We start from the raw sequence: 20,679 nt of genomic DNA on the forward strand, positions 1-20,679 counted from the left end.
ATTCAAGTTTTTATATGTACTTTGAAAATTTTTGAAAGCCATAAAAAATGACATATCTTGCAAACTTAAAGTTTTTGAGAATTGAGATAATGAGGCAGGACTTGCAATCACTAAAATTTAGCTGACAGCACCAAACTACAGGGTTGATATTTTAAATTTTTGCGGAACTTTCAAATTTGAATAAAATAAAAATTTTCGAAAAAAAAACACAAAAAAAAATAGTATCTCGTAAACTTGAAATATTTGGGTACTCAAATATGGAGAGCCAATTTGAAAGCAGTAGAGCAATCCTGGCCGCATCCCTTTTTAGGGCTTTTAATTTCAATCTTGGCAAAAAAAAACTGAATTCAAGCTGGAAAATCAAAAAAATTTAATATACGATATAGCTTAAACGTGCACAAATTCTTTCGTTATACATGCAAAAATAATACGTTGAAAAAGCCTACACATAGCGAGATAGTGGAGCCCGCATTTAAATATATACTTGCTTGTAACGCACCTCCAGTGCTTCGAATTTTTAACAACTCATTAAAGCCGCATATATCGAAAATAGGATCTGCATCCTTTGAGTATACTCTGACAGCACCAAATGACAGGGTTCATTAATAAAAAATTGCCAAGATCTTTTATTCAAGTTTTCTAATGCAAATTTTGAAAAACCATAAAAGTTTGAATGAGTTCAGAAACGTAGCAGTTTAGCGAACACGAAAGTTGCTTCTACGGAAAAGTATGGAAAAAGAGCAAAATAATTACAACCGTAGAAAAAAAAGCGGAAATTCACAGCGCTCTTGATTTCAAAATTTGAAAGATAAAATTAATTTTGACTTCAGACCATCAAATCTCCAAAACTGCTGTGTTTGAAATTTCCGTAAACGAACCCTTAAAATGGCCGACAGCATTTAACTGCAGTTTCCAAAATCGAAAAATCAAAATAATTTCAATTTCAAAACCCTCAATTTCATAAATGGGATTTATAATCCGGCGTAAATAATTTAAAAATATCAAGACTCTTTTTTCTTAATTTAACTAACAGTTAAATAAAAAATTGGCAATAATTTTGTGATGAGAGGCAAAATATGCATTTGCTCGTAGTAATCTGACATCACCACACCAAAGGGCTAACAAATTCAGTTTTTGAAAAGTATTTATTTGAAACTTAACATTTTTGAAATTTTTGAAAAAAGAAAAAAATGTCATTTTAAGAAAACAAAAGGCGTTGAGCAGTCATAATTGTAGTCCAGACAAACATCCTGAGATTACCTTGAGAGCACCCCGCCACGGTGTTGAATATTTTGATTTAAGAAATTCTTTTGGAGGTTAAAATTTTGAGTTAATTAAATTTGTAGAAAACGGCATATCTCAGAAACTAAGATGATTTGAATAATAAAACTTCAAGGCAAAATCTGCTTGTCTGCGAGTGTCCAGAGAACACCCCAATGTAGGGTTGGGACTTCGTTTTTTTTCAAGCTTTGTTTGAAAACTATTGAAAAAGCATAATTTGAAATTCAGTAACATTTGAGCAGTCACCTTTGGAGGAAAAAATTTGCAGCTCTGGGAGTACATTGACAGCACTTGATTACAGGGTTGGCTTTTTCAAATTTAACTTTCAGAAAAAAATCAAAAAAACGTCCCATATCGGATCATAAAAAATTGGAACAACCTTTTTGCGATGCAAGATTTGCAACGCTTGAGTGTAACCTGACAGTACCTTTCTCTATAGATTTAAGAACTTCAACTTTTGTTAAGTTTTTTATCAAAGTTATGTGAAAATGTTTGAAACAGTTTTTAAAAAAATCATAGCTCGAAAAGAAAAATTTAAGCACTCATATTTTGAGGCAAGATTTGAAACCCGTGAGATCCCTGACAGCACCCAATTTCGGGGTTAAAAATTTTAACTCATATCAATTTTCAAAAAACTCTTTCTTTGATAATTTTGTTTCGAGCAAATCTCATATTTCGGAAACTAAGATGATCTGAGCAGTCATAATTAGAGGCACAACTTGAAATGCCTGAAAGTTTCTTGACAGCATCTCACATCATAGAATTGAGAATTTCAATTTTTTCAATTCAAGTTTTTATATGTTCTTTGAAAATTTTTGAAAGCCATAAAAAATGACATATCTTGCAAACTTAAAGTTTTTGAGAATTGAGATAATGAGGCAGGACTTGCAATCACTAAAATTTAGCTGACAGCACCAAACTACAGGGTTGATATTTTAAATTTTTGCGGAACTTTCAAATTTGAATAAAATAAAAATTTTCGAAAAAAAAACACAAAAAAAAATAGTATCTCGTAAACTTGAAATATTTGGGTACTCAAATATGGAGAGCCAATTTGAAAGCAGTAGAGCAATCCTGGCCGCATCCCTTTTTAGGGCTTTTAATTTCAATTTTGGCGAAAAAAAACTGAACTCAAGCTGGAAAATCAAAAAAATTTAATATACGATATAGCTTAAACGTGCACAAATTCTTTCGTTATACATGCAAAAATAATACGTTGAAAAAGCCTACACATAGCGAGATAGTGGAGCCCGCATTTAAATATATACTTGCTTGTAACGCACCTCCAGTGCTTCGAATTTTTAACAACTCATTAAAGCCGCATATATCGAAAATAGGATCTGCATCCTTTGAGTATACTCTGACAGCACCAAATGACAGGGTTCAATAATTAAAAATTGCCAAGATCTTTTATTCAAGTTTTCTAATGCAAATTTTGAAAAACCATAAAAGTTTGAATGAGTTCAGAAACGTAGCAGTTTAGCGAACAAGAAAGTTGCTTCTACGGAAAAGTATGGAAAAAGAGCAAAATAATTACAACCGTAAAAAAAAAGCGGAAATTCACAGCACTCTTGATTTCAAAATTTGAAAGATAAAATTAATTTTGACTTCAGACCATCAAATCTCCAAAACTGCTGTGTTTGAAATTTCCGTAAACGAACCCTTAAAATGGCCGACAGCATTTAACTGCAATTTCCAAAATCGAAAAATCAAAATAATTTCAATTTCAAAACCCTCAATTTCATAAATGGGATTTATAATCCGGCGTAAATAATTTTAAAATGTCAAGACTCTTTTTTCTTAATTTAACTAACAGTTAAATAAAAAATTGGCAATAATGTTGTGATGAGAGGCAAAATATGCATTTGCTCGTAGTAATCTGACATCACCACACCAAAGGGCTAACAAATTCAGTTTTTGAAAAGTATTTATTTGAAACTTAACATTTTTGAAATTTTTGAAAAAAGAAAAAAATGTCATTTTAAGAAAACAAAAGGCGTTGAGCAGTCATAATTGTAGTCCAGATAAACATCCTGAGATTACCTTGAGAGCACCCCGCCACGGTGTTGAATATTTTGATTTAAGAAATTCTTTTGGAGGTTAAAATTTTGAGTTAATTAAATTTGTAGAAAACGGCATATCTCAGAAACTAAGATGATTTGAATAATAAAACTTCAAGGCAAAATCTGCTTGTCTGCGAGTGTCCAGAGAACACCCCAATGTAGGGTTGGGACTTCGTTTTTTTTCAAGCTTTGTTTGAAAACTATTGAAAAAGCATAATTTGAAATTCAGTAACATTTGAGCAGTCACCTTTGGAGGAAACAATTTGCAGCTCTGAGAGTACATTGACAGCACTTGATTACAGGGTTGGCTTTTTCAAATTTAACTTTCAGAAAAAAATCAAAAAAACGTCCCATATCGGATCATAAAAAATTGGAACAACCTTTTTGCGATGCAAGATTTGCAACGCTTGAGTGTAACCTGACAGTACCTTTCTCTATAGATTTGAGAACTTCAACTTTTGTTAAGTTTTTTATCAAAGTTATGTGAAAATGTTTGAAACAGTTTTTAAAAAAATCATAGCTCGAAAAGAAAAATTTAAGCACTCATATTTTGAGGCAAGATTTGAAACCCGTGAGATCCCTGACAGCACCCAATTTCGGGGTTAAAAATTTTAACTCATATCAATTTTCAAAAAACTCTTTCTTTGATAATTTTGTTTCGAGCAAATCTCATATTTCGGAAACTAAGATGATCTGAGCAGTCATAATTAGAGGCACAACTTGCAATGCCTGAAAGTTTCTTGACAGCATCTCACATCATAGAATTGAGAATTTCAATTTTTTCAATTCAAGTTTTTATATGTTCTATGAAAATTTTTGAAAGCCATAAAAAATGACATATCTTGCAAACTTAAAGTTTTTGAGAATTGAGATAATGAGGCAGGACTTGCAATCACTAAAATTAACCTGACAGCACCAAACTACAGGGTTGATATTTTAAATTTTTGCGTAACTTTCAAATTTGAATAAAATAAAAATTTTCGAAAAAAAAAACACAAAAAAAATAGTATCTCGTAAACTTGGAATATTTGGGTACTCAAATATGAAGAGCCATTTTGAAAGCAGTAGAGTAATCCTGGCGCCATCCCTTTTTTGGGCTTCTAATTTCAATCTTGGCAAAAAAAAACTGAATTCCAGCTGGAAAATCAAAAAAATAAATAAGCATTTAACATACGATTTAGCTTAAACGTGCACAAATTCTTTCGTTATACATGCAGAAATAATACGTTGAAAAGCTTAAGCATAGCGAGATAGTGGATCCCGCATTTAAATATATACTAGCGTGTAACGCACCTCCAGTTATTCGATTTTTTAACAACTCATTGAAGCCGCATATATCGAAAATAAGATCTACATCCATTGAGTATACTCTGACAGCACCAAATTACAGGGTTCGTTAATAAAAAAAATTGCAAAATTCTTTTATTTAAGTTTTTTGATACAAATTTTGAAAAACCATAAAAAATTGATTGAGTTAAGAAACGTCACATATTGAGTTAAGAAACGCCACAAAATTGAAGGCAATTGAGCAGTCGCATTCGAACGCAAGATTTGCAACTCCTGAAGGGTACTCTTACAGTACCCAACTACAACGTTGGGAAATTCAAACTTTGAGAAACTTCAAACTTAACTTTTCTAAAAAACATATACTTTTTTAAAACCAGAAAAAATGTCACACTTCAAAAACTACCAAGATTTGAGCAGTCTTATTTGAGGGCAACATACGCAATCCTTGACAGTTCTCTGACAGCACTCAATTACAGGGATGGGAATTTACATTTTGTGAATTATTTTGTAATGTTTTCTGAAAATTTCTGAAAAAATCACTACAATCGTACGGTGAAAAATTTGGCCATTCTCAAATGGAAGCCAAATTCACCACCCATGAGATTACTCTGACAGCCCCAACTACAGGTTAGGAATTTCAGATTTAATTTAATTTAATTTTTCGGAATTTTTTTTTGAAAAAATGACAAAAAAGGTCAAATCTGGAGGCAAAATTTGCAACTCCTGAGACCCCTGAGAGAGCTTCACAAAAGAAATGGGAACTTCAAATTTTGTGAAACTTTTTATATCCAATTTCTCGGAAAATTTTTTCTATATTTAAGTTCTGGAAAAATTCCTATAACGTCCAATCTCGAAAACTACAAAAATTTGAGCAGTCATAATCAGAGACAAGATTCGCAACAGCTGACAATTTCCTTCTAACAACAGGATTGAAATCTTTACAAAGTTTTGAAATTTTTTAAATCTAAGTTTTTTTGAAAATTATTGAGAAAATCATAAAAATCGTTTTATCTCGAAAACTACAAGGATTGGAGAAGTGAGATTTGGAGACACGAGTCGCAACCCCCTGAGAGTACCCTGAAAGCACCCATCTACAGGGTGAGAATTTCAAAAATTAAGAAACTTTTTAAAATTTGATTTTCTAGAAATTTTTGAAAAATCTCGACGATTACCGTATCTCGTAAACTAAAAGGATTTAGTTATTCATATCTGGAGGCCAGAATCGCAAAACCTGGGAAAACCCTGACAACACCCCACTATTGGTTTGCTTATTTCAAACTTGCTGAAATAAACACTGAATTTAAACAGGAAAATCGAAAAAACCTTGACCCTTGCAATATACGATATATCTTAATCGTGCAAAAATTCTTTTCTCAAACATGCAAAAATAATACGTTGAAAAAGCTTAAACATGGCGAAATAGTAGATCCCGCATTTAAATAGATAATAGATTAGAATAAATTGAAACATACCAAAAGTGCGAACCATATGAGCACTTTTGTTTGCTACTAAGGTTAGAAAAAAACTCTGCGTAATGAAACACTGCGCCTCGATTCTGTACAAAAGTTTTTCATGACTCAAACATTTTTGCTGGCCAATAGCAGTTTGCTTTCCTTTTATCAAATGAAATAATTTGGGAATCAGACATCGAGCCGCGAAAAATTACAGTTATGCGTGAACAAAATGTACTTCTCCTGAAGAAGAAAAAACTATTACGACCTATACTATTACGATGTCTTTAATACGTTGATTGACTATTTAAATGACTCTTTAAATTAAAACTATCATATTGCTTTCGATTGAAAAAAAATTGTTTTTTGATGAACAGGTTGTCAGGTTCGAGGCAGTTAAATCAGATAGCAAAACGCACTGAGAGCTCAATCAACCCTTATAGCTTCAAGAAGAAAACAACCAAGTTAATCCTATCACGTAGTTCGATCGCACCTGAAATAGATTTCTCATGTCTTCTGTAGGTTAAAAACATGTCTACAATAATTTTATTTACCTAATTCATGATCAGCCAAAAACTTCGACTAACTGAAGGAGACATTTAACGAAGGACTTCACGGATCACATCTCGAATATTCAACGTCAAGGTAAATCATTAAGTACAAATTCAACAGTTAGAGCGATCATCGCACTAACAAGTTTTTCTCAGCTAATATTATCTATGATTTAATGCGATGACCCGCTCTCCTTTTAGGATCAAAGAAGCTCTGCTTCAAACATTAACTAAAGCATGCATTATTATTAAGCAACAACAATAGGTTTGTTTGAAACAATTTAGGAACAATACGAAGATTTATTATGAACTCCGTAGATTAAACTCAACTAGCAATCTAGAAAAATAGTCTCCATTCATTCCGAAAATTCAATATACTACATCATCAAAAGCAAACTACAAAAACTCGAGGCTAATAAATAAGACTGGTTGAATTCAATAATTTACATTGTGATCAGGTTTTCAGTTTTAGGGCAGTTAAGACGTTTAATTCTACCAGAAGTCCTAGATCATTACGAAAACAATTAAAATATGCTATCAGATTTAATGAACATTATTTATGTCGTTCCGTGCACGTGAAAAAGACGAAAGCGGGATGAGCTATCTAATAAAATATTTTACGAGTTTTCCAGTCCACGTTTTCGAGTGATAGTGATTGTTTATTTTTGATCACGTGACAATGCTTTGCTAGCATTTCTTTTGACCTTCGGACTGTGAGTTCGTACGCGGAGAAGTGACCGAATGAATGACTATTCGGTTTCTGTTGGCAATTTCCTCAAAAGGAGGTGAGGAGAGGGAGGTCTTTCAAGTTTGTTAGTTTTCAAGTTGATTTTCTTCTGTTATAGTTCGGATACGTCAGATGTTCTTACAGATTGCACGTACTGAAACATTAGCATCTATTATCAAAAGAGTCACTAAAAACTTCTGGAAAAAATCAACACAAAAAAAATCAATAAACCACGTGCATCACCATCTCAATAGCTCATGTATAAATAAACTCGTCACATAAACCATGCTTATTTGCTGAGCGGCTTCTTTTTTAGATTCTTCGCAATTAACACGCATATATTTCCCAAATTTTTCAACATGCTTTTTCGCGGAGACCAAGCTTGGCCGAGTGACGTATTTTGATAGATTGCCTAACCTTGGCATGCCAAATGGATCAATTTTAAACAGATAATGGATATGTCTGTCGCTTCCTGCGCCTTTGGACACAAATACCATTCAAAAGACATGAGCGAGCAATAGAGCTGAGGCGAATATGTTATTTTTCATTTTTCCATTCCAGAAAATAAACCTTGACATGCGGTAGTCAACAAAACGCAGACAGATGCTACACCGACACCAGCCAGTGGCACTCCATGGCACGAGCGCACGTCCAAACCACTTTTCCCGCTGCGTTAGACAGGCATTATATAGAAATGAAAGCAGATACATAAAACACCATGAAATGATATATACGCCTTGGTAGTCGATTTAGCTTCCAGTCAGACAGAAACAAACAAAACATTGATCTATATTGGGATTCCATGCATGAAATGAGCAATCGGATCTATTTCTCAGGATCAAACACTCATTCAGTCGAGTAAACACATGTGATTTCACGTCGCAAGCAAAGAAGCATGACCAGCGCAATAAATCTTATAATCCTACCAAGATAACGCCATTAAAGCGCCTCGAATGCATTTTCATATCACCACTCTTTTCCAATCTAGTTCATACAAAGGAACATTGATTGAATGAAAAGTAAGTTTGATTAAGAGGGCAGAAGGTAGATAAGTTATAGAACGCCGAACTTCTGACATACTTTTACATCTAGGGTGTCGTGAATTGTTAGAATAGGACAAATAAAAGCATGCTTTGCAATCGTACGAAACAGGACTAGTAATCGAGATGAAAGCCAGATTAAAATTTTTAAAATCCGAATCTAAGGATTAATCTACTTCATTTTGTGTACCATATTAATATTTTTGTGCCTATGTAACATTTATGACTAAAACCGGATGGATAACGAAAAACTTATGCAAATATGGATTGAATAGAATAATCCATCGCCCTACCTTTCTGCATAAGAGAGATAAATCCGTCACAAAAATTTTTCTAAATCGTGTTACACTATTAGTTGATACAATTTAGTGGTACTGAAGTTTTTGAAATCTAGACCAAACATTAGCGAACTCCAAACACTTTTAAAACAATATTCAATTCTTCTAACAAATTTCTTTCAGGATTGCAAAGAAGAGGTAGGTGCAATCGTCTTTTCAATAGTTTTTTTGCATAAGTAACCTATCAATCCAGTTATCGTCAAATTTGAGTCTAACACAAAATAAACAGAGTTACCATCACCCATAAAACTACTGAACACCTCTACCCTTGCACGCTATACTCACTTTTAAAAATGGGAGGGGCTATTATTGCCCTGCTGTAGTCCAAGTCAGATGTGGTACTGTAACAAAAGGCCAGTTTAAAAAGGAAGGCAAAAAGAACGTTGCCAATTAATCAGGCCATTTATATATGAAGAAAAAATAACTAGACTAGCTAGACTTTTTTTGGTGGAATTCGAAACTTTTGTTTCATCAGTTCCAAGATAACATTTCCCAATATGTCACATATGTATGTGCGCCTCCTATAAACTCTTTGTCATATGGCACAATCAAAAGCTAAAAGACATTGAGACATTTCTCTTACTTATTTAGAACTTCAAATACAAGATCGACGACGGAAAATTATCCACTTTTATGAGCTGCGTTGTTCGAAAACTCATTGTACGGCCCACGTATATTCAGAGGTTATTACAGGATCAGAATTGACGCATTATTCGATTAGCGCAGGTTACATTAACTGGGTGGGGAGGAATAACTCTAGGCAATTTTCCCATCCAGTCATGACAAGAGGGAATTTATTTGCCCTTTTCCCAGTCTGCAGCAGAAATTGGAATAATTTGCACCGAGAGGCAGAAAATGTCAAAGTGGGGCCTTACCATGCCACCTAATAACTCTAAATGGAAACACTTATCCCCTTTCTACTGCAGCATGTTTTTATTTTTTTCCTAATAACTGCTAGTCACTTCTCATCCTCTGCAGCTATAGTGTCAAGGAAATATTTCCTGATAAGTGATCATTTGTTATAACGTTTCTCTTCCGTGTAATAACAGTAGGAACATATTTTATGTCCTCTTCAAACATTACGATACAGAGGTTGAATTAAGAAATATTGGCCAACAGAAATCCAATTTCAAAGATGTTTGGCTACTATAGAAGTCGCACTCTAACTACCTTTACTTAATAGCAACTGAATAAACAGCCTGGATTTGAGAAAAAAAAACCAACTGACATAATTTCAATGAACAATTGAAAAATATATTTTAACTTTCGGATTTTTTATAATGAGTTGAATCACTGGAAAGGTTTTCTCCGTAAATTCGTGGGTAGTTTTTTATTCGTGACCTGATCAACTTGTTTTCCTTTCAAAGATACCAAATTGTTAAATAGCGAAGTGAGTTCATACACGCTAGCCTGTGCAAAAAACCATCACATTAACCCTCGTATATCAAATTTGATTTCACGTAGTAGGAAATTCTAAGCATGGCCAACAGACAGTTGGAGAAGAGCTATTGAACTCAACTAAACAAAAAAAATACTGACTTGTTGTTTGAAAACCTTTCAACTTTCGAGTTTCCAAGAAAAAAGATAGTCTTAAAGCTCTTTGAAATTCTAGAGCAAATTGTGACTGAAACTTTTTTTGATAAATTTAAAAGGATTTGAGAAAACTGGATCAATCGGTAAAATTTTCATTTCACTGGGAAATCTGATAATTAAATTTCACTTTCGAAATTAGAAGTCAATCACGTTTTTCGTGACCTTTACACTTGTGCGGTTCGATAGTGGAGTTTGCCTTCCTTTTGATAAACTAAATGAACTGAACTTAAAAACAAATCAAAAGTCAACCCGCGAAACGTGAAATTGAGCCTAAACAAACATTAAGACTTTTCCTTAAAAAACGGGAAAAAGTCATCACGGCCATATAAGCGCGGGAATTACGTTCTTCGACTCTTAAAAACGAAATTAGTTTGTTAAGTAAAGCTTCATTTTCCGTGACTACCACTTTTGCAATGGGAGAGTTGTATTTGTTTTCAACTTGGAAAATCAAATTGGAAAACGATCTTCGAAAGAGCTTGATCGTTTTCTCCGAAAAGCTACCCCTAGACAAAAACAATCAACCCTATAAACAAGCTCACAATAAAAATTAATTGCAAAGTGTTCTATACAGTATCTATTATAACAATCACCAGCTCAATTTATGGCCACTACTTCTCCATAGTATAGAAGAAAGGGGAAAGGTGGAGAGATAAAATCATCCCAAAGAAAAACAAGGATAGCCGGTTACTGTTTTTTTTCTGCGTGGTTTGATAAAAAAAATTGCAATTCTGGCCATTCGAAATTGTGATGAAACGAGGAAAATGAGAAAACACTTGGCCCCCAGCACATGGAAAGACACCAGTTCCTGGCCTATTCCATAATCTAAGGGGGACTGTCTTGCCGCTTCTGCTTTGCAGAAGCGAGGCCTCTAACATGTTTTTTTTTTTCAGATTCGAGGCCTCCAATTACATCACCATCGTAGCCGATGAGACAATGGACATCAGGAACGGAGCAGGTTCACTATCGATCAGACACTGGTATGCCACTGAGACCCGAGAAAAGTCTCTCGATTTTGCGGACACAGTGGATACAAGGGCAAAAGCTCAGCTGAAACCATCCTGGCACGCGTCTCAGAAAATGGAGTTATTCTTTCAACAGGCTGTACTTTAAACCTGATTTCCAAATCCTCACTATGTTTCGCGGTTCTGCAAAACATCACCCATTCTCCAGTTCAAGGCAGCAAAAGGGGATCCTCACATTCTCGCTCAGCACTTGGAACTCAACATTGCAGGGAATACCATTCTGAAACAGATTTCTATCAGAGTCGAGGCCTCTAATTATATGACCATCACAGCCGATGAGACAATGGACATCAAGAATCGACCAGGTCTCACTAACTATCAGATACTGGCATACCACTAAAATCCGAGAAAAGTTTCTCGGTTTTGCTGACACAGTCGATACAAGGGCAAAAGCTCAGCCCAAATCATCCTGGCATGCATCTCAGAAAAATGACTTATTTTATCAACCGGCCGTGCTTTTAATCTGATTTCCCAAATCATCACCATGGTTCGCGGTTTTGCAAAGCGTTCTGATGATTTCAGTAAAACAACGGAACTTGCAGCCCGAAACTAGCGATACTGCAACCTCAAGATTTCTGAATTTCGATGGATTGAACGTAACGATGCTGTTCTGACATTTATCCAGTTCAAGCCTTCCGTTGAAGCTACATTAGAAGACATCAGCAATTGGCCTGGGGACAGCTGTGCATCCAACTGCTGTACTTATCTGGCTAACATGATGCGATCAGAGATCCTGATCGCCCCGATGAATATGAAGCACTTGCTTGGAGCAAGCTACCATCATTGCTCTTCAAGGACCTTAGCCAGAACTCCTTCAGTCGATGGATCACATTTGGATCATGCGTCAACTCTTTCAACAAGGATCATGCGTCAACTCTTTCAACAAGAGCGCGATGGTGAAGGCAGTGGCCGCTACGAAAGAGTCCAAACTGACGCTGCAAAGCTAGATGATGTTCAGATTGAGGGCCGAAGAGGCAGACCGCCCATAGCATCAACGGCGTATGACCACTTCAGATAGACCGCTTGCCTGCCTTTCTTTATTTTGTTCTGATGAACCTGAAGAAACGCTTCATTTGTGCATCTTCTTCAAGCGAGTTCGAATTTTGGAGAAACATGTACACAGATACGCCAGAAACCTTCATATCTGCTCTTAAAAAATGTTTTATATCCACAATACCAATAACTTTTTCTTTGCTCCAGATTGATGCTTCCCCGTGATGGCATGCACTGCTGAGCACGCTTTTCGAGCATTAATAAACTAAAAATTTACCTCCGCTCCAATATGAAGGAGGATCAACTCTCAAACTTTGCGCTGATTTACACCCACAGAGATGTGGAAACTGAAGTCGGGGATGTCGATGACAGATTTGCTGCCAAAAATCAATGACTCAATTGTGTTTAATTTCGTTTTATTACTGTTATTAACTCAATGTTTTTGTCAGAATTTTTTCTCAATCCAACACCCCTTAAAAAACTAGACGAACCTCTAATACAAGTACTGACAATGATTTGAGTTCAACAACTTGATTTGGGTTGAACGGATTTGCTAATCCAGCCTTTCATCGCATCATGACTTGAGTTGACAAATTGAAAAGAAAACGGTGCCCAAAAACATTATTTTAGCGAGTAGACCAACCGCTATTACTAATTGACCATTAGTTAATCAATTTCTCATGTTAATCGAACTTTGCTGTCAAGACCTTCTCGGTTCCGTTTGGTTTTTGTTAGCCCTATCATATATTCTGCTCGAACTAAATGAATTTTGATAAACACATGGGTTTCAAGTCATATGTGGTAAATTAGCATTGAAAATAATTTTAACCAGCAGTAACTAAGCTGTCAATACTTGAGTAGATGCCCGTAGAGACAAAAGAAATGTCAGAAAAGTTAAAGCAGCAAAACTGTGAAACTCGAACTTTCTAAACCCGCTCCCTGAGCTATAACGCCGCTGTTTAAAGCAACCTAGCATCGAAACAATATAAGGTCGTAGCGAAAGAAATGTTTGATTTTTAAAACAGGGAAGAAAAATCTAATTCAGGTTAAAAAACACTTCCCCGCAAATGTAATTGAAAAACATGAGATTAGTAAGCTGTCCGTTAAGCTTTTGAACTTATAATTCTGATGGAAACAAAAAACACTAAAAGAAACAGAGTAGTCGGTTGCTGTGCAACTAGCTCAAAAAGTTCCAACCACATTCATAAAAAAGAATGTTTTTTCTTCAAATTTTTGCGTCCTTTAAGCGTTGTACGATGGCGAAAAATAAAGCTTGTAACCTCAGTAATTTAAAACTCGCATTTTTGAAATTAATTGAAAACTTTTCATAGACAAGAGAACGCTTAATGAAGCGTAAAAAACATGTTACCACGAAATAAAACTAGCTTTTTCTCGGCTTAATAGACCCATTTTGATCTAACAACCTTTACTCGCCCATTCATTCATCGAAACACGTTCGTCGACTCTTAAATGGATGTTTTTTGAATTTCCAAAACGATTAATGATTGGCACTTTTTTGATAAAAAATAACCCATTTTAAGAAAATTGGATCGTAAAGAAAACTTTTAGAAAACTGGATAAAAGTAAAAAAATTTTTCTATCACTGGGAAATCTGAACACTAAATTCTATTTTCGAAACTAGAAATCAATCGCATTTTTCGTGACCTCTACACTTTTGCTGTTCAATAGTAGAGTTAGTCTTCCTTTTAACAAAAAAAGGAACTGAACTTAAAAGTAAATCAAAAGTCAAACCGCGAAAAAACAAATTTGAACAATTTTAAGACTTTTCTCCTGAAAAAAGACCTGAAAAAAAAAACATCCTGACCTATACCTTAAATCTCTCTAGAGATGCCCTTAAATCTCTTTGAATTTCTGGAACAATTTATGACTAACCCTTTTTTTGATAAAATTTACCTAATTTGAGAAAACTGGATCAATAAGTAAAATTTTTATTTCACTGGGAAATCAGAAAAATAAATTCCACTTTCGAAACTAGAAGTCGATCACGTTTTTGTGGCCCTGACACTTTTGCTGTTAGATAGCGGAACTTTCTTTCCTTTTTGTAAAGGAAATGAACTGAGCTTATAAAGAAATCAAAAGTCAAACCGCGAAAACGTAAACTTGACTCGTTCATTTCCTCTAAAAAGGCTAAAACACTCCCGATGACGAAGTTTCTCCCCACTTTCCGAGGTCGGAACAAACATTCGGCCAATTTGATGCTTTCAACCACGATGGGAAATTGCTGAAGACTCACCTGAGCATATTCCTGCCAAGAAATAACAAATTTACTTACATTGTTTCAATATTTCTATGAAATATTTCTACTTTGTTTAGCTATTTGTCAATTTTCCGGCAATATCGACTATACAAAAAATAGTATTTTTTGCTATTAAGCACCAAATACTGGAATTTGAAAACTTGCTTCACACCTAATTTAAAAAAAAGTAGAAACAAACTCTCAGAAGGAACAAATGAAAATTCTGTTTCATTTGTCTGAGAACGAGAAAATTCAGAATTGATGGATAAAAGTCTACTGGCAACGAGCTCAGGGAAAACTGCAGCTTCTGTGAGCAACAGAAGACGCACACAAATCACTTCAGCTAAAAGACGGAAAACTAGTTCATTGCAAACAAGAGCCGAGACCCGTAGGTCTGCATGCTGCGACTTACAAAACTTAAACTTCGCATTCCAACGCAATTGATTTTTGCCATTTAATTGCTACATTTTCATCTACTCCCCTTTTGAAGAGATTTACCACTGTTAGAACGTATAATCAACTTTTGCCCTCTAGTCTTTTTTGATCCAAGCAAAACATTCAAAGCAACCAGGTTGTCTAATAACAGTCTCCTCATTGTGTAAATTCGAACTATCAAACAGATTACTCTTGGCTCAAAAAAGGCCACCACTTTGAAGTGCCTGGCTGGTACTAGAGAAAGAAAGCATGCAAAGAGGGAAAATGGAGATAATATTCTTCGTATATGAATAGGTCTTCTTATGTTCCTGCACCTAAGCACAGATTAGTTTGACCATTTTTCGCTCATATTAGCCGCCTACAATTCCCTTCCCGCTATGCCACGTACAATACCACTCTTTTCTCCAGCCATGCTGTTGTATGTTTATGCCACTGTGTTCCGCGTGTCATAGCCACAAGCTTGTATGTTTTCTTCGGGGGAAAATCCCATAAGCCACTGATATTTCATTAAGCATCAATATCTCCAAGCCTAAATTAGTTGCATCCATGAACTGAATTACCAAACCCTTTTTTATTTGCATCCATATCACCTTCACAATATCAAGGAACTATACGGTAATCATCGTAAACAGCAACTGTTAGCATTAAGGGTTTCGCGTTTTCGAAACCGTTCTTTTTGATTTCAAGGCATGTTTATCAATTTTGGCAATGTTCATAATTTAACGCATTTTTTTCAACGACTTATTTTTTCCTTTTTTTGTTTAATGGGCTAGCATATTGTATCTGGTTACTCCGAGGCAATTGGAAGGAAAAGAAGCCTCTGCTGGAAAGATTTCTTCTCTGCCTTTTCCTTATTGCGGAAGTCGAATTAGACTCAGGAGAAAGGGAGGCGAAAGAAGAGACAAAATTTACGATGCAATTAGAAAAAGTGTTATTACCCAACGGCTGGCCTCAGGTTAAAATTTGTTCTAGATCGGTGACGCTAGTGATAAATTAGAAATTCCAGGAACGTTAGTTCAAGCATTCGTTATGACTTATTCAAAGAACTTCATCCATAATAAATTTATATTGCATTGACTTAAATCTGATCTAGATACAACAATAAACAGAGCCAATAGGGCGTATTTTTTCTTTTGATTTTCGATTGATTAATTAAGGACAGATACAAGTAAGTTCACGTCTGATAGTTTGAATACTAAAAAAACACAAGCACAAATATGAATCTCATCATTGTCGGAACAAAACATAGCCAACTGACAGCTGGAAAAGAGAAATGACCGCAAAGAAACAGAAAAAAAACTGACTTGAGAAAAACTGACTTATTAAGATAAAAATTACTCTTAATAAGAAATAAAAATCCTCCAGTACAGAGTTTTGATGGCTATATTTTAAAGGAACATTTCTGTACTCGTGAAATCTTTCATAGTAGCATTTTGCCATCTTATTTATCTGTGTAGTGTACATGAATGAAGTAAATCACGTGACTGGGTAGCGTGGTGTACATTCACCTACCGATGGCGGCGGAGGGTGTCCCCCTTCTCTGGAGGGTCCGGCCACTCCTGCGGCTGCATTGGCTCCTGCGGGACCCAGTCTGTGGTAGTTGCCTCCTCCTGCGTACATGCCGTATCTTCCGTTGTCGTGTGGCCTCAGTCCTGTCGTGCGTCTATATGGATCGTCCAGTTGGTCATATGAGCCAGCACAGTACTCACTAAAAACATTCTCACTCAGCGCAGTTCTCAAAGTGATTTTAGATACACAGTAATCAAAAACAAAACTGTTTCAAGGTTTCAGAATGTAGTCAATTTTTTTTTGGTTTTTACCATATTTAGGATTTGATTTTAGGTTTCGAGATTTGATAAACATAATAATCCGTATCAAGTGACGTTGGAGCAATTAATGGATATGCGAGGCGTATCCACTATGGAATTGCTTAATTTTCTCATTTTGTAATGGTTCCGACCATTGAAAATGGGGAGGAAATTTGTACTCGCGTGTGTTTTAGTTTTTTTCATTTTTTTCAACTTTTTTTCACGCAAAATCAGGTGCCACAAATAATCATCGGACTGGGTAGAGTGATATCATATTAAATCCTTTTAAGTCGTGATTCGAATGACATTGAAAATGTCAAAAAATCTTACCAGTGCGGAGAAAAACCGGTTTGTCGTCTAATTTCAAGCGAATGAGCAGACTTACATTGGCTTATTCATGCTTAATTTAAGCCATGACAATTTAGTTTTATCAATTAAAAATAGTTCTTGGAGTTTTTAGCGCCATCTTAGGAATCAAAAACTGCGAAGAATTTCTAAAATATAAAAAAATTAAAACAATTTTTTATTAATTAAAAAAAATTTAAGGATTTTTTTGTTCATTTTTCTACTAATTTTCCTACAAAAACTGTTTCCCAATTTGCCTGTTTTACTTTGACTGTCGAGCATGCCAAATTCTAGTTTTTCGTTCACAGCCTTTTATCACACCACGCAGAAAAAACGACACTAATTTTGAAAAACTTTATTCGTATTTATTAAGACTATGGTCGGAACATTCTGTGCTTCTTGCACAATAACCGGCTATCCTTGTTTAGTTTTTGATTTGGTTTGAAACAATGTTAAAACGTTTTTCATGTTCAAATTCTGGGACCAAGTGAACTAATTTCGAGCGAGTGAGCAGGCTCACATTAGCTAATTTATGCTAAATTTAAGCCTTGAAAATTTAGGTTTACTCAAGAAAAGATAACTTTCGCAGTTTTAAGCGCCATCTTAGAAACCAAAAAGTTCAAAAATTCGAAAACTTAGGCCAAATCCTGTATATATTGCAACCCTACAAAACCTCAGTGAGATGACTAACACCTTTACTTGGGCTCTCCTAGGATCGTATGGAATGACTAGCGACTTACGCCTGTCGATCCATCTGTCCCCAGGTGCAGGCTGAGAGAATGACGAGGATGAAGAGACACAGTGCTGTGATGAGGCCAGCTCCAAACACAAAGTCCACTCCCTCCCTACAAAACACACTCAACACGCATAACACAACACAAAATCGTAAACAAAGACTGATAACACTATTTGAAGAAATCCAGAAAAAAATGTTTTAAACAGAACTGATATTATTGCACGGAGACAAAGCGAAGCTCGTACCATTTCCGATACGACATTAACATAAAAAGTAAGCTAGCCGACTGAAAAAGAAGAAAACGTCGCTGATAATTTTTTTTGAAAAAAATTATCTACCGAAAATGTAATAATTTTGTCTTGATTTGTCTTGAATTTTTCCTTCATAGATAAACATGCGAATTAAGACAAATAAATGCTAACGAGCATCCAAAAAAGTATACAATGCGATAACAAAGCCGAAAATACCTGGGCAGACAGACAAAAGCAGACACACAGAGCAGACACACAAAAATACTTTGAAAAATCCAAAAAAAAAATTAAAACCCCTCAAAACATTTAGATAGCAACCTCCTTTTTACATCTGGAACTTTTGAAGCCAAATAAAGGAAAATAAAGGGAGAAAACAAAAATGAAATTGAAATCGGAGTTTGCGAATTTACAACCAACATAAAATTAGAATAGAACTGCCATTTAAAATGAATCCATTTCAAAAATTGTTTGGTTAGTTGACAAAAATACAGTTTTGAAGATGACCACCAATTTGAGTCATCCTGTGAACAAAGTTATTTACGAGAAAAAATATGGCTGCAACACCCTTGCTTATCGCAGAGGTAATAACTTTCAAAAAAAACTTCATACCTACAACAGACATTGATTCGCGACACACAAGGTCATAACTTGAACTTAATTATTATAAAAGCATGTAAAAGCTCTACTTGAAAGAGGGGGCCGAACAACCTTCCGGTGAAAACGAATGTAAAAACAAAGGCGCTTAGGTTTAAATAGATGGATTGATTTCTTCACTTGTCCTTGATGCAATCTTACAAACTGCTCAATCAATTGTCTCGAAAAAGAGCTTTAATCAATATCAGATTGTATTTCATTAATGGTACCTTTATACGGATCTACATACGAATACGCTCATAAATCTCAGTAGTACTTGTACAACAATGATAGTGTTTGACACTCACAGGAAAGTGTAGCAGACGGCATTCAGTCCGGACACTAGATTTTGATGCACCACAATGCACTCTGTCTTGCTGGCAGTGGCGTCCAGACTGGCCTTCACCTTATGCATGTTCTGCTGGATCAGTTCGAACATCAGCATCACCGGCTCCCTTCCATCTACCGCCGCATCTCTCTTCAACTGCACCAGTGTCTTATTGCTCTCGTAGTACTTGTCAAACGCACGCTGTAGATCCTACAACAAACAACGATATCACCTCAAAACGGCAGACAAAACATACCACTAAGAGTGATCATAACTTTGTACGCAATACAAACTAAATACACTAAACCTTTCTACATACATATGAAAAATCTAGATAAAGGACAATTGAAAATGATCGTTCAGAGCATCTGGATTGCTCCGACTGAACTAGGAAACTAACATTTTAGCTATTTTTCTGCAGTAAAAATTCAACAAGGAACGGCGACAATTTTGCGGCAACCTTACAAATACTTCAACGTTAGATCTATAGCTAGAGAAAATTAATTGATATTTTTAGTAAATATAATGGATATTTTTTATACATAATTTAAGACTACAATTTTTGAATAGACCAAAACGTTGTAAAGAGAAAATGTGCCGCATGTAAGAGCATGGACGAGGCATTGGTTCATGAGCGCAGTTTTGCCTATTGCTGACAACATACCGATGAGTAGGGGTTGTTGGGGTTGACCTTGTCGTCTGGACCGGTGGGCACTTGGTAGTGGGGAGGGGGACAGTCGAGGAAGTAGGCCATGTCTGTCTGGGTAAAGTCAGACTGGTTGTAGAACACGCCATGTGGGTCCATACAGAAGTCAGACACGCCCTAATAACACAAATCAATCACAAAATAATCAATTAAGAAAAAATCAAAACAAGTCAGCATGAATACAAAAAAAAACGAATAAAATTGAATCGAAATACCAAAATCTCATCCATATTCACACCCAATTTACTCTTATCTCAAACAGTGTGTTCAGATGATTGCTAAAGTTTGTGTTAAATTAAGCAATGTTCATGAAATCGGTCATTTTGAACCTCATAAATATGATTCCATAATTAAAGAGGCACCCAACTGTTAAAACCACCCACTACAGGAACATGATTCACACTCCTGGACGCCTAAAAAGTTCGACTGATTTATACACCTATCTGATTAATCAGTATTTTCCTTTTTAGCGAACCAACGACATATTCAGATTAAATAAACATTTCTTATCGCCAGATTGCATAAAAAACTACTTATTTTGTAGTTTTCTCGCATATTCCCTCATTCATAACTACTATCTGTCTGCGCATCATCTCATTTTTCATTTTCCTCCCTGCAACATCCTGTCAAGCCTGCAGGAAATTGAGCGATTATTCACCTTTTAAATTACACACAACTCAGCAGAATACGAACATGAAATTAAGTAGAGCGTAAAAGAGAGTTCAGTGGAGCATTAAAAAGATCTTAGGTGGTTTGTGCATTGTTTATACTACACTGCGGTTCCCACCATCCCGGCTGACCTCAATGCGCTTTACTTTCTTTCCACTCAGAGCT

At 35.4% G+C, this 20,679-nt stretch overlaps 1 protein-coding gene across 1 annotated transcript in view; it reads right to left on the reverse strand.

Moving 5' to 3' along the window:
* Positions 1-6,612: 6,612 nt before the first annotated feature.
* Positions 6,613-20,679, reverse strand: part of LOC134842945 (protein tweety homolog 1-A-like) — a gene marked incomplete in the record, with an annotated part of 36,625 nt that continues 22,558 nt past the window's right edge. The window contains 5 exon segments of the mRNA XM_063859480.1: positions 6,613-7,514; positions 16,551-16,746; positions 17,932-18,036; positions 19,120-19,349; positions 19,804-19,962. Coding sequence (XP_063715550.1) covers positions 7,473-7,514; positions 16,551-16,746; positions 17,932-18,036; positions 19,120-19,349; positions 19,804-19,962 — 732 coding nt within the window.

This window comes from Symsagittifera roscoffensis, chromosome 3 (assembly GCF_963678635.1).
Source record: "Symsagittifera roscoffensis chromosome 3, txSymRosc1.1, whole genome shotgun sequence".
In the NCBI taxonomy this organism is placed as follows: domain Eukaryota; kingdom Metazoa; phylum Xenacoelomorpha; order Acoela; family Convolutidae; genus Symsagittifera; species Symsagittifera roscoffensis.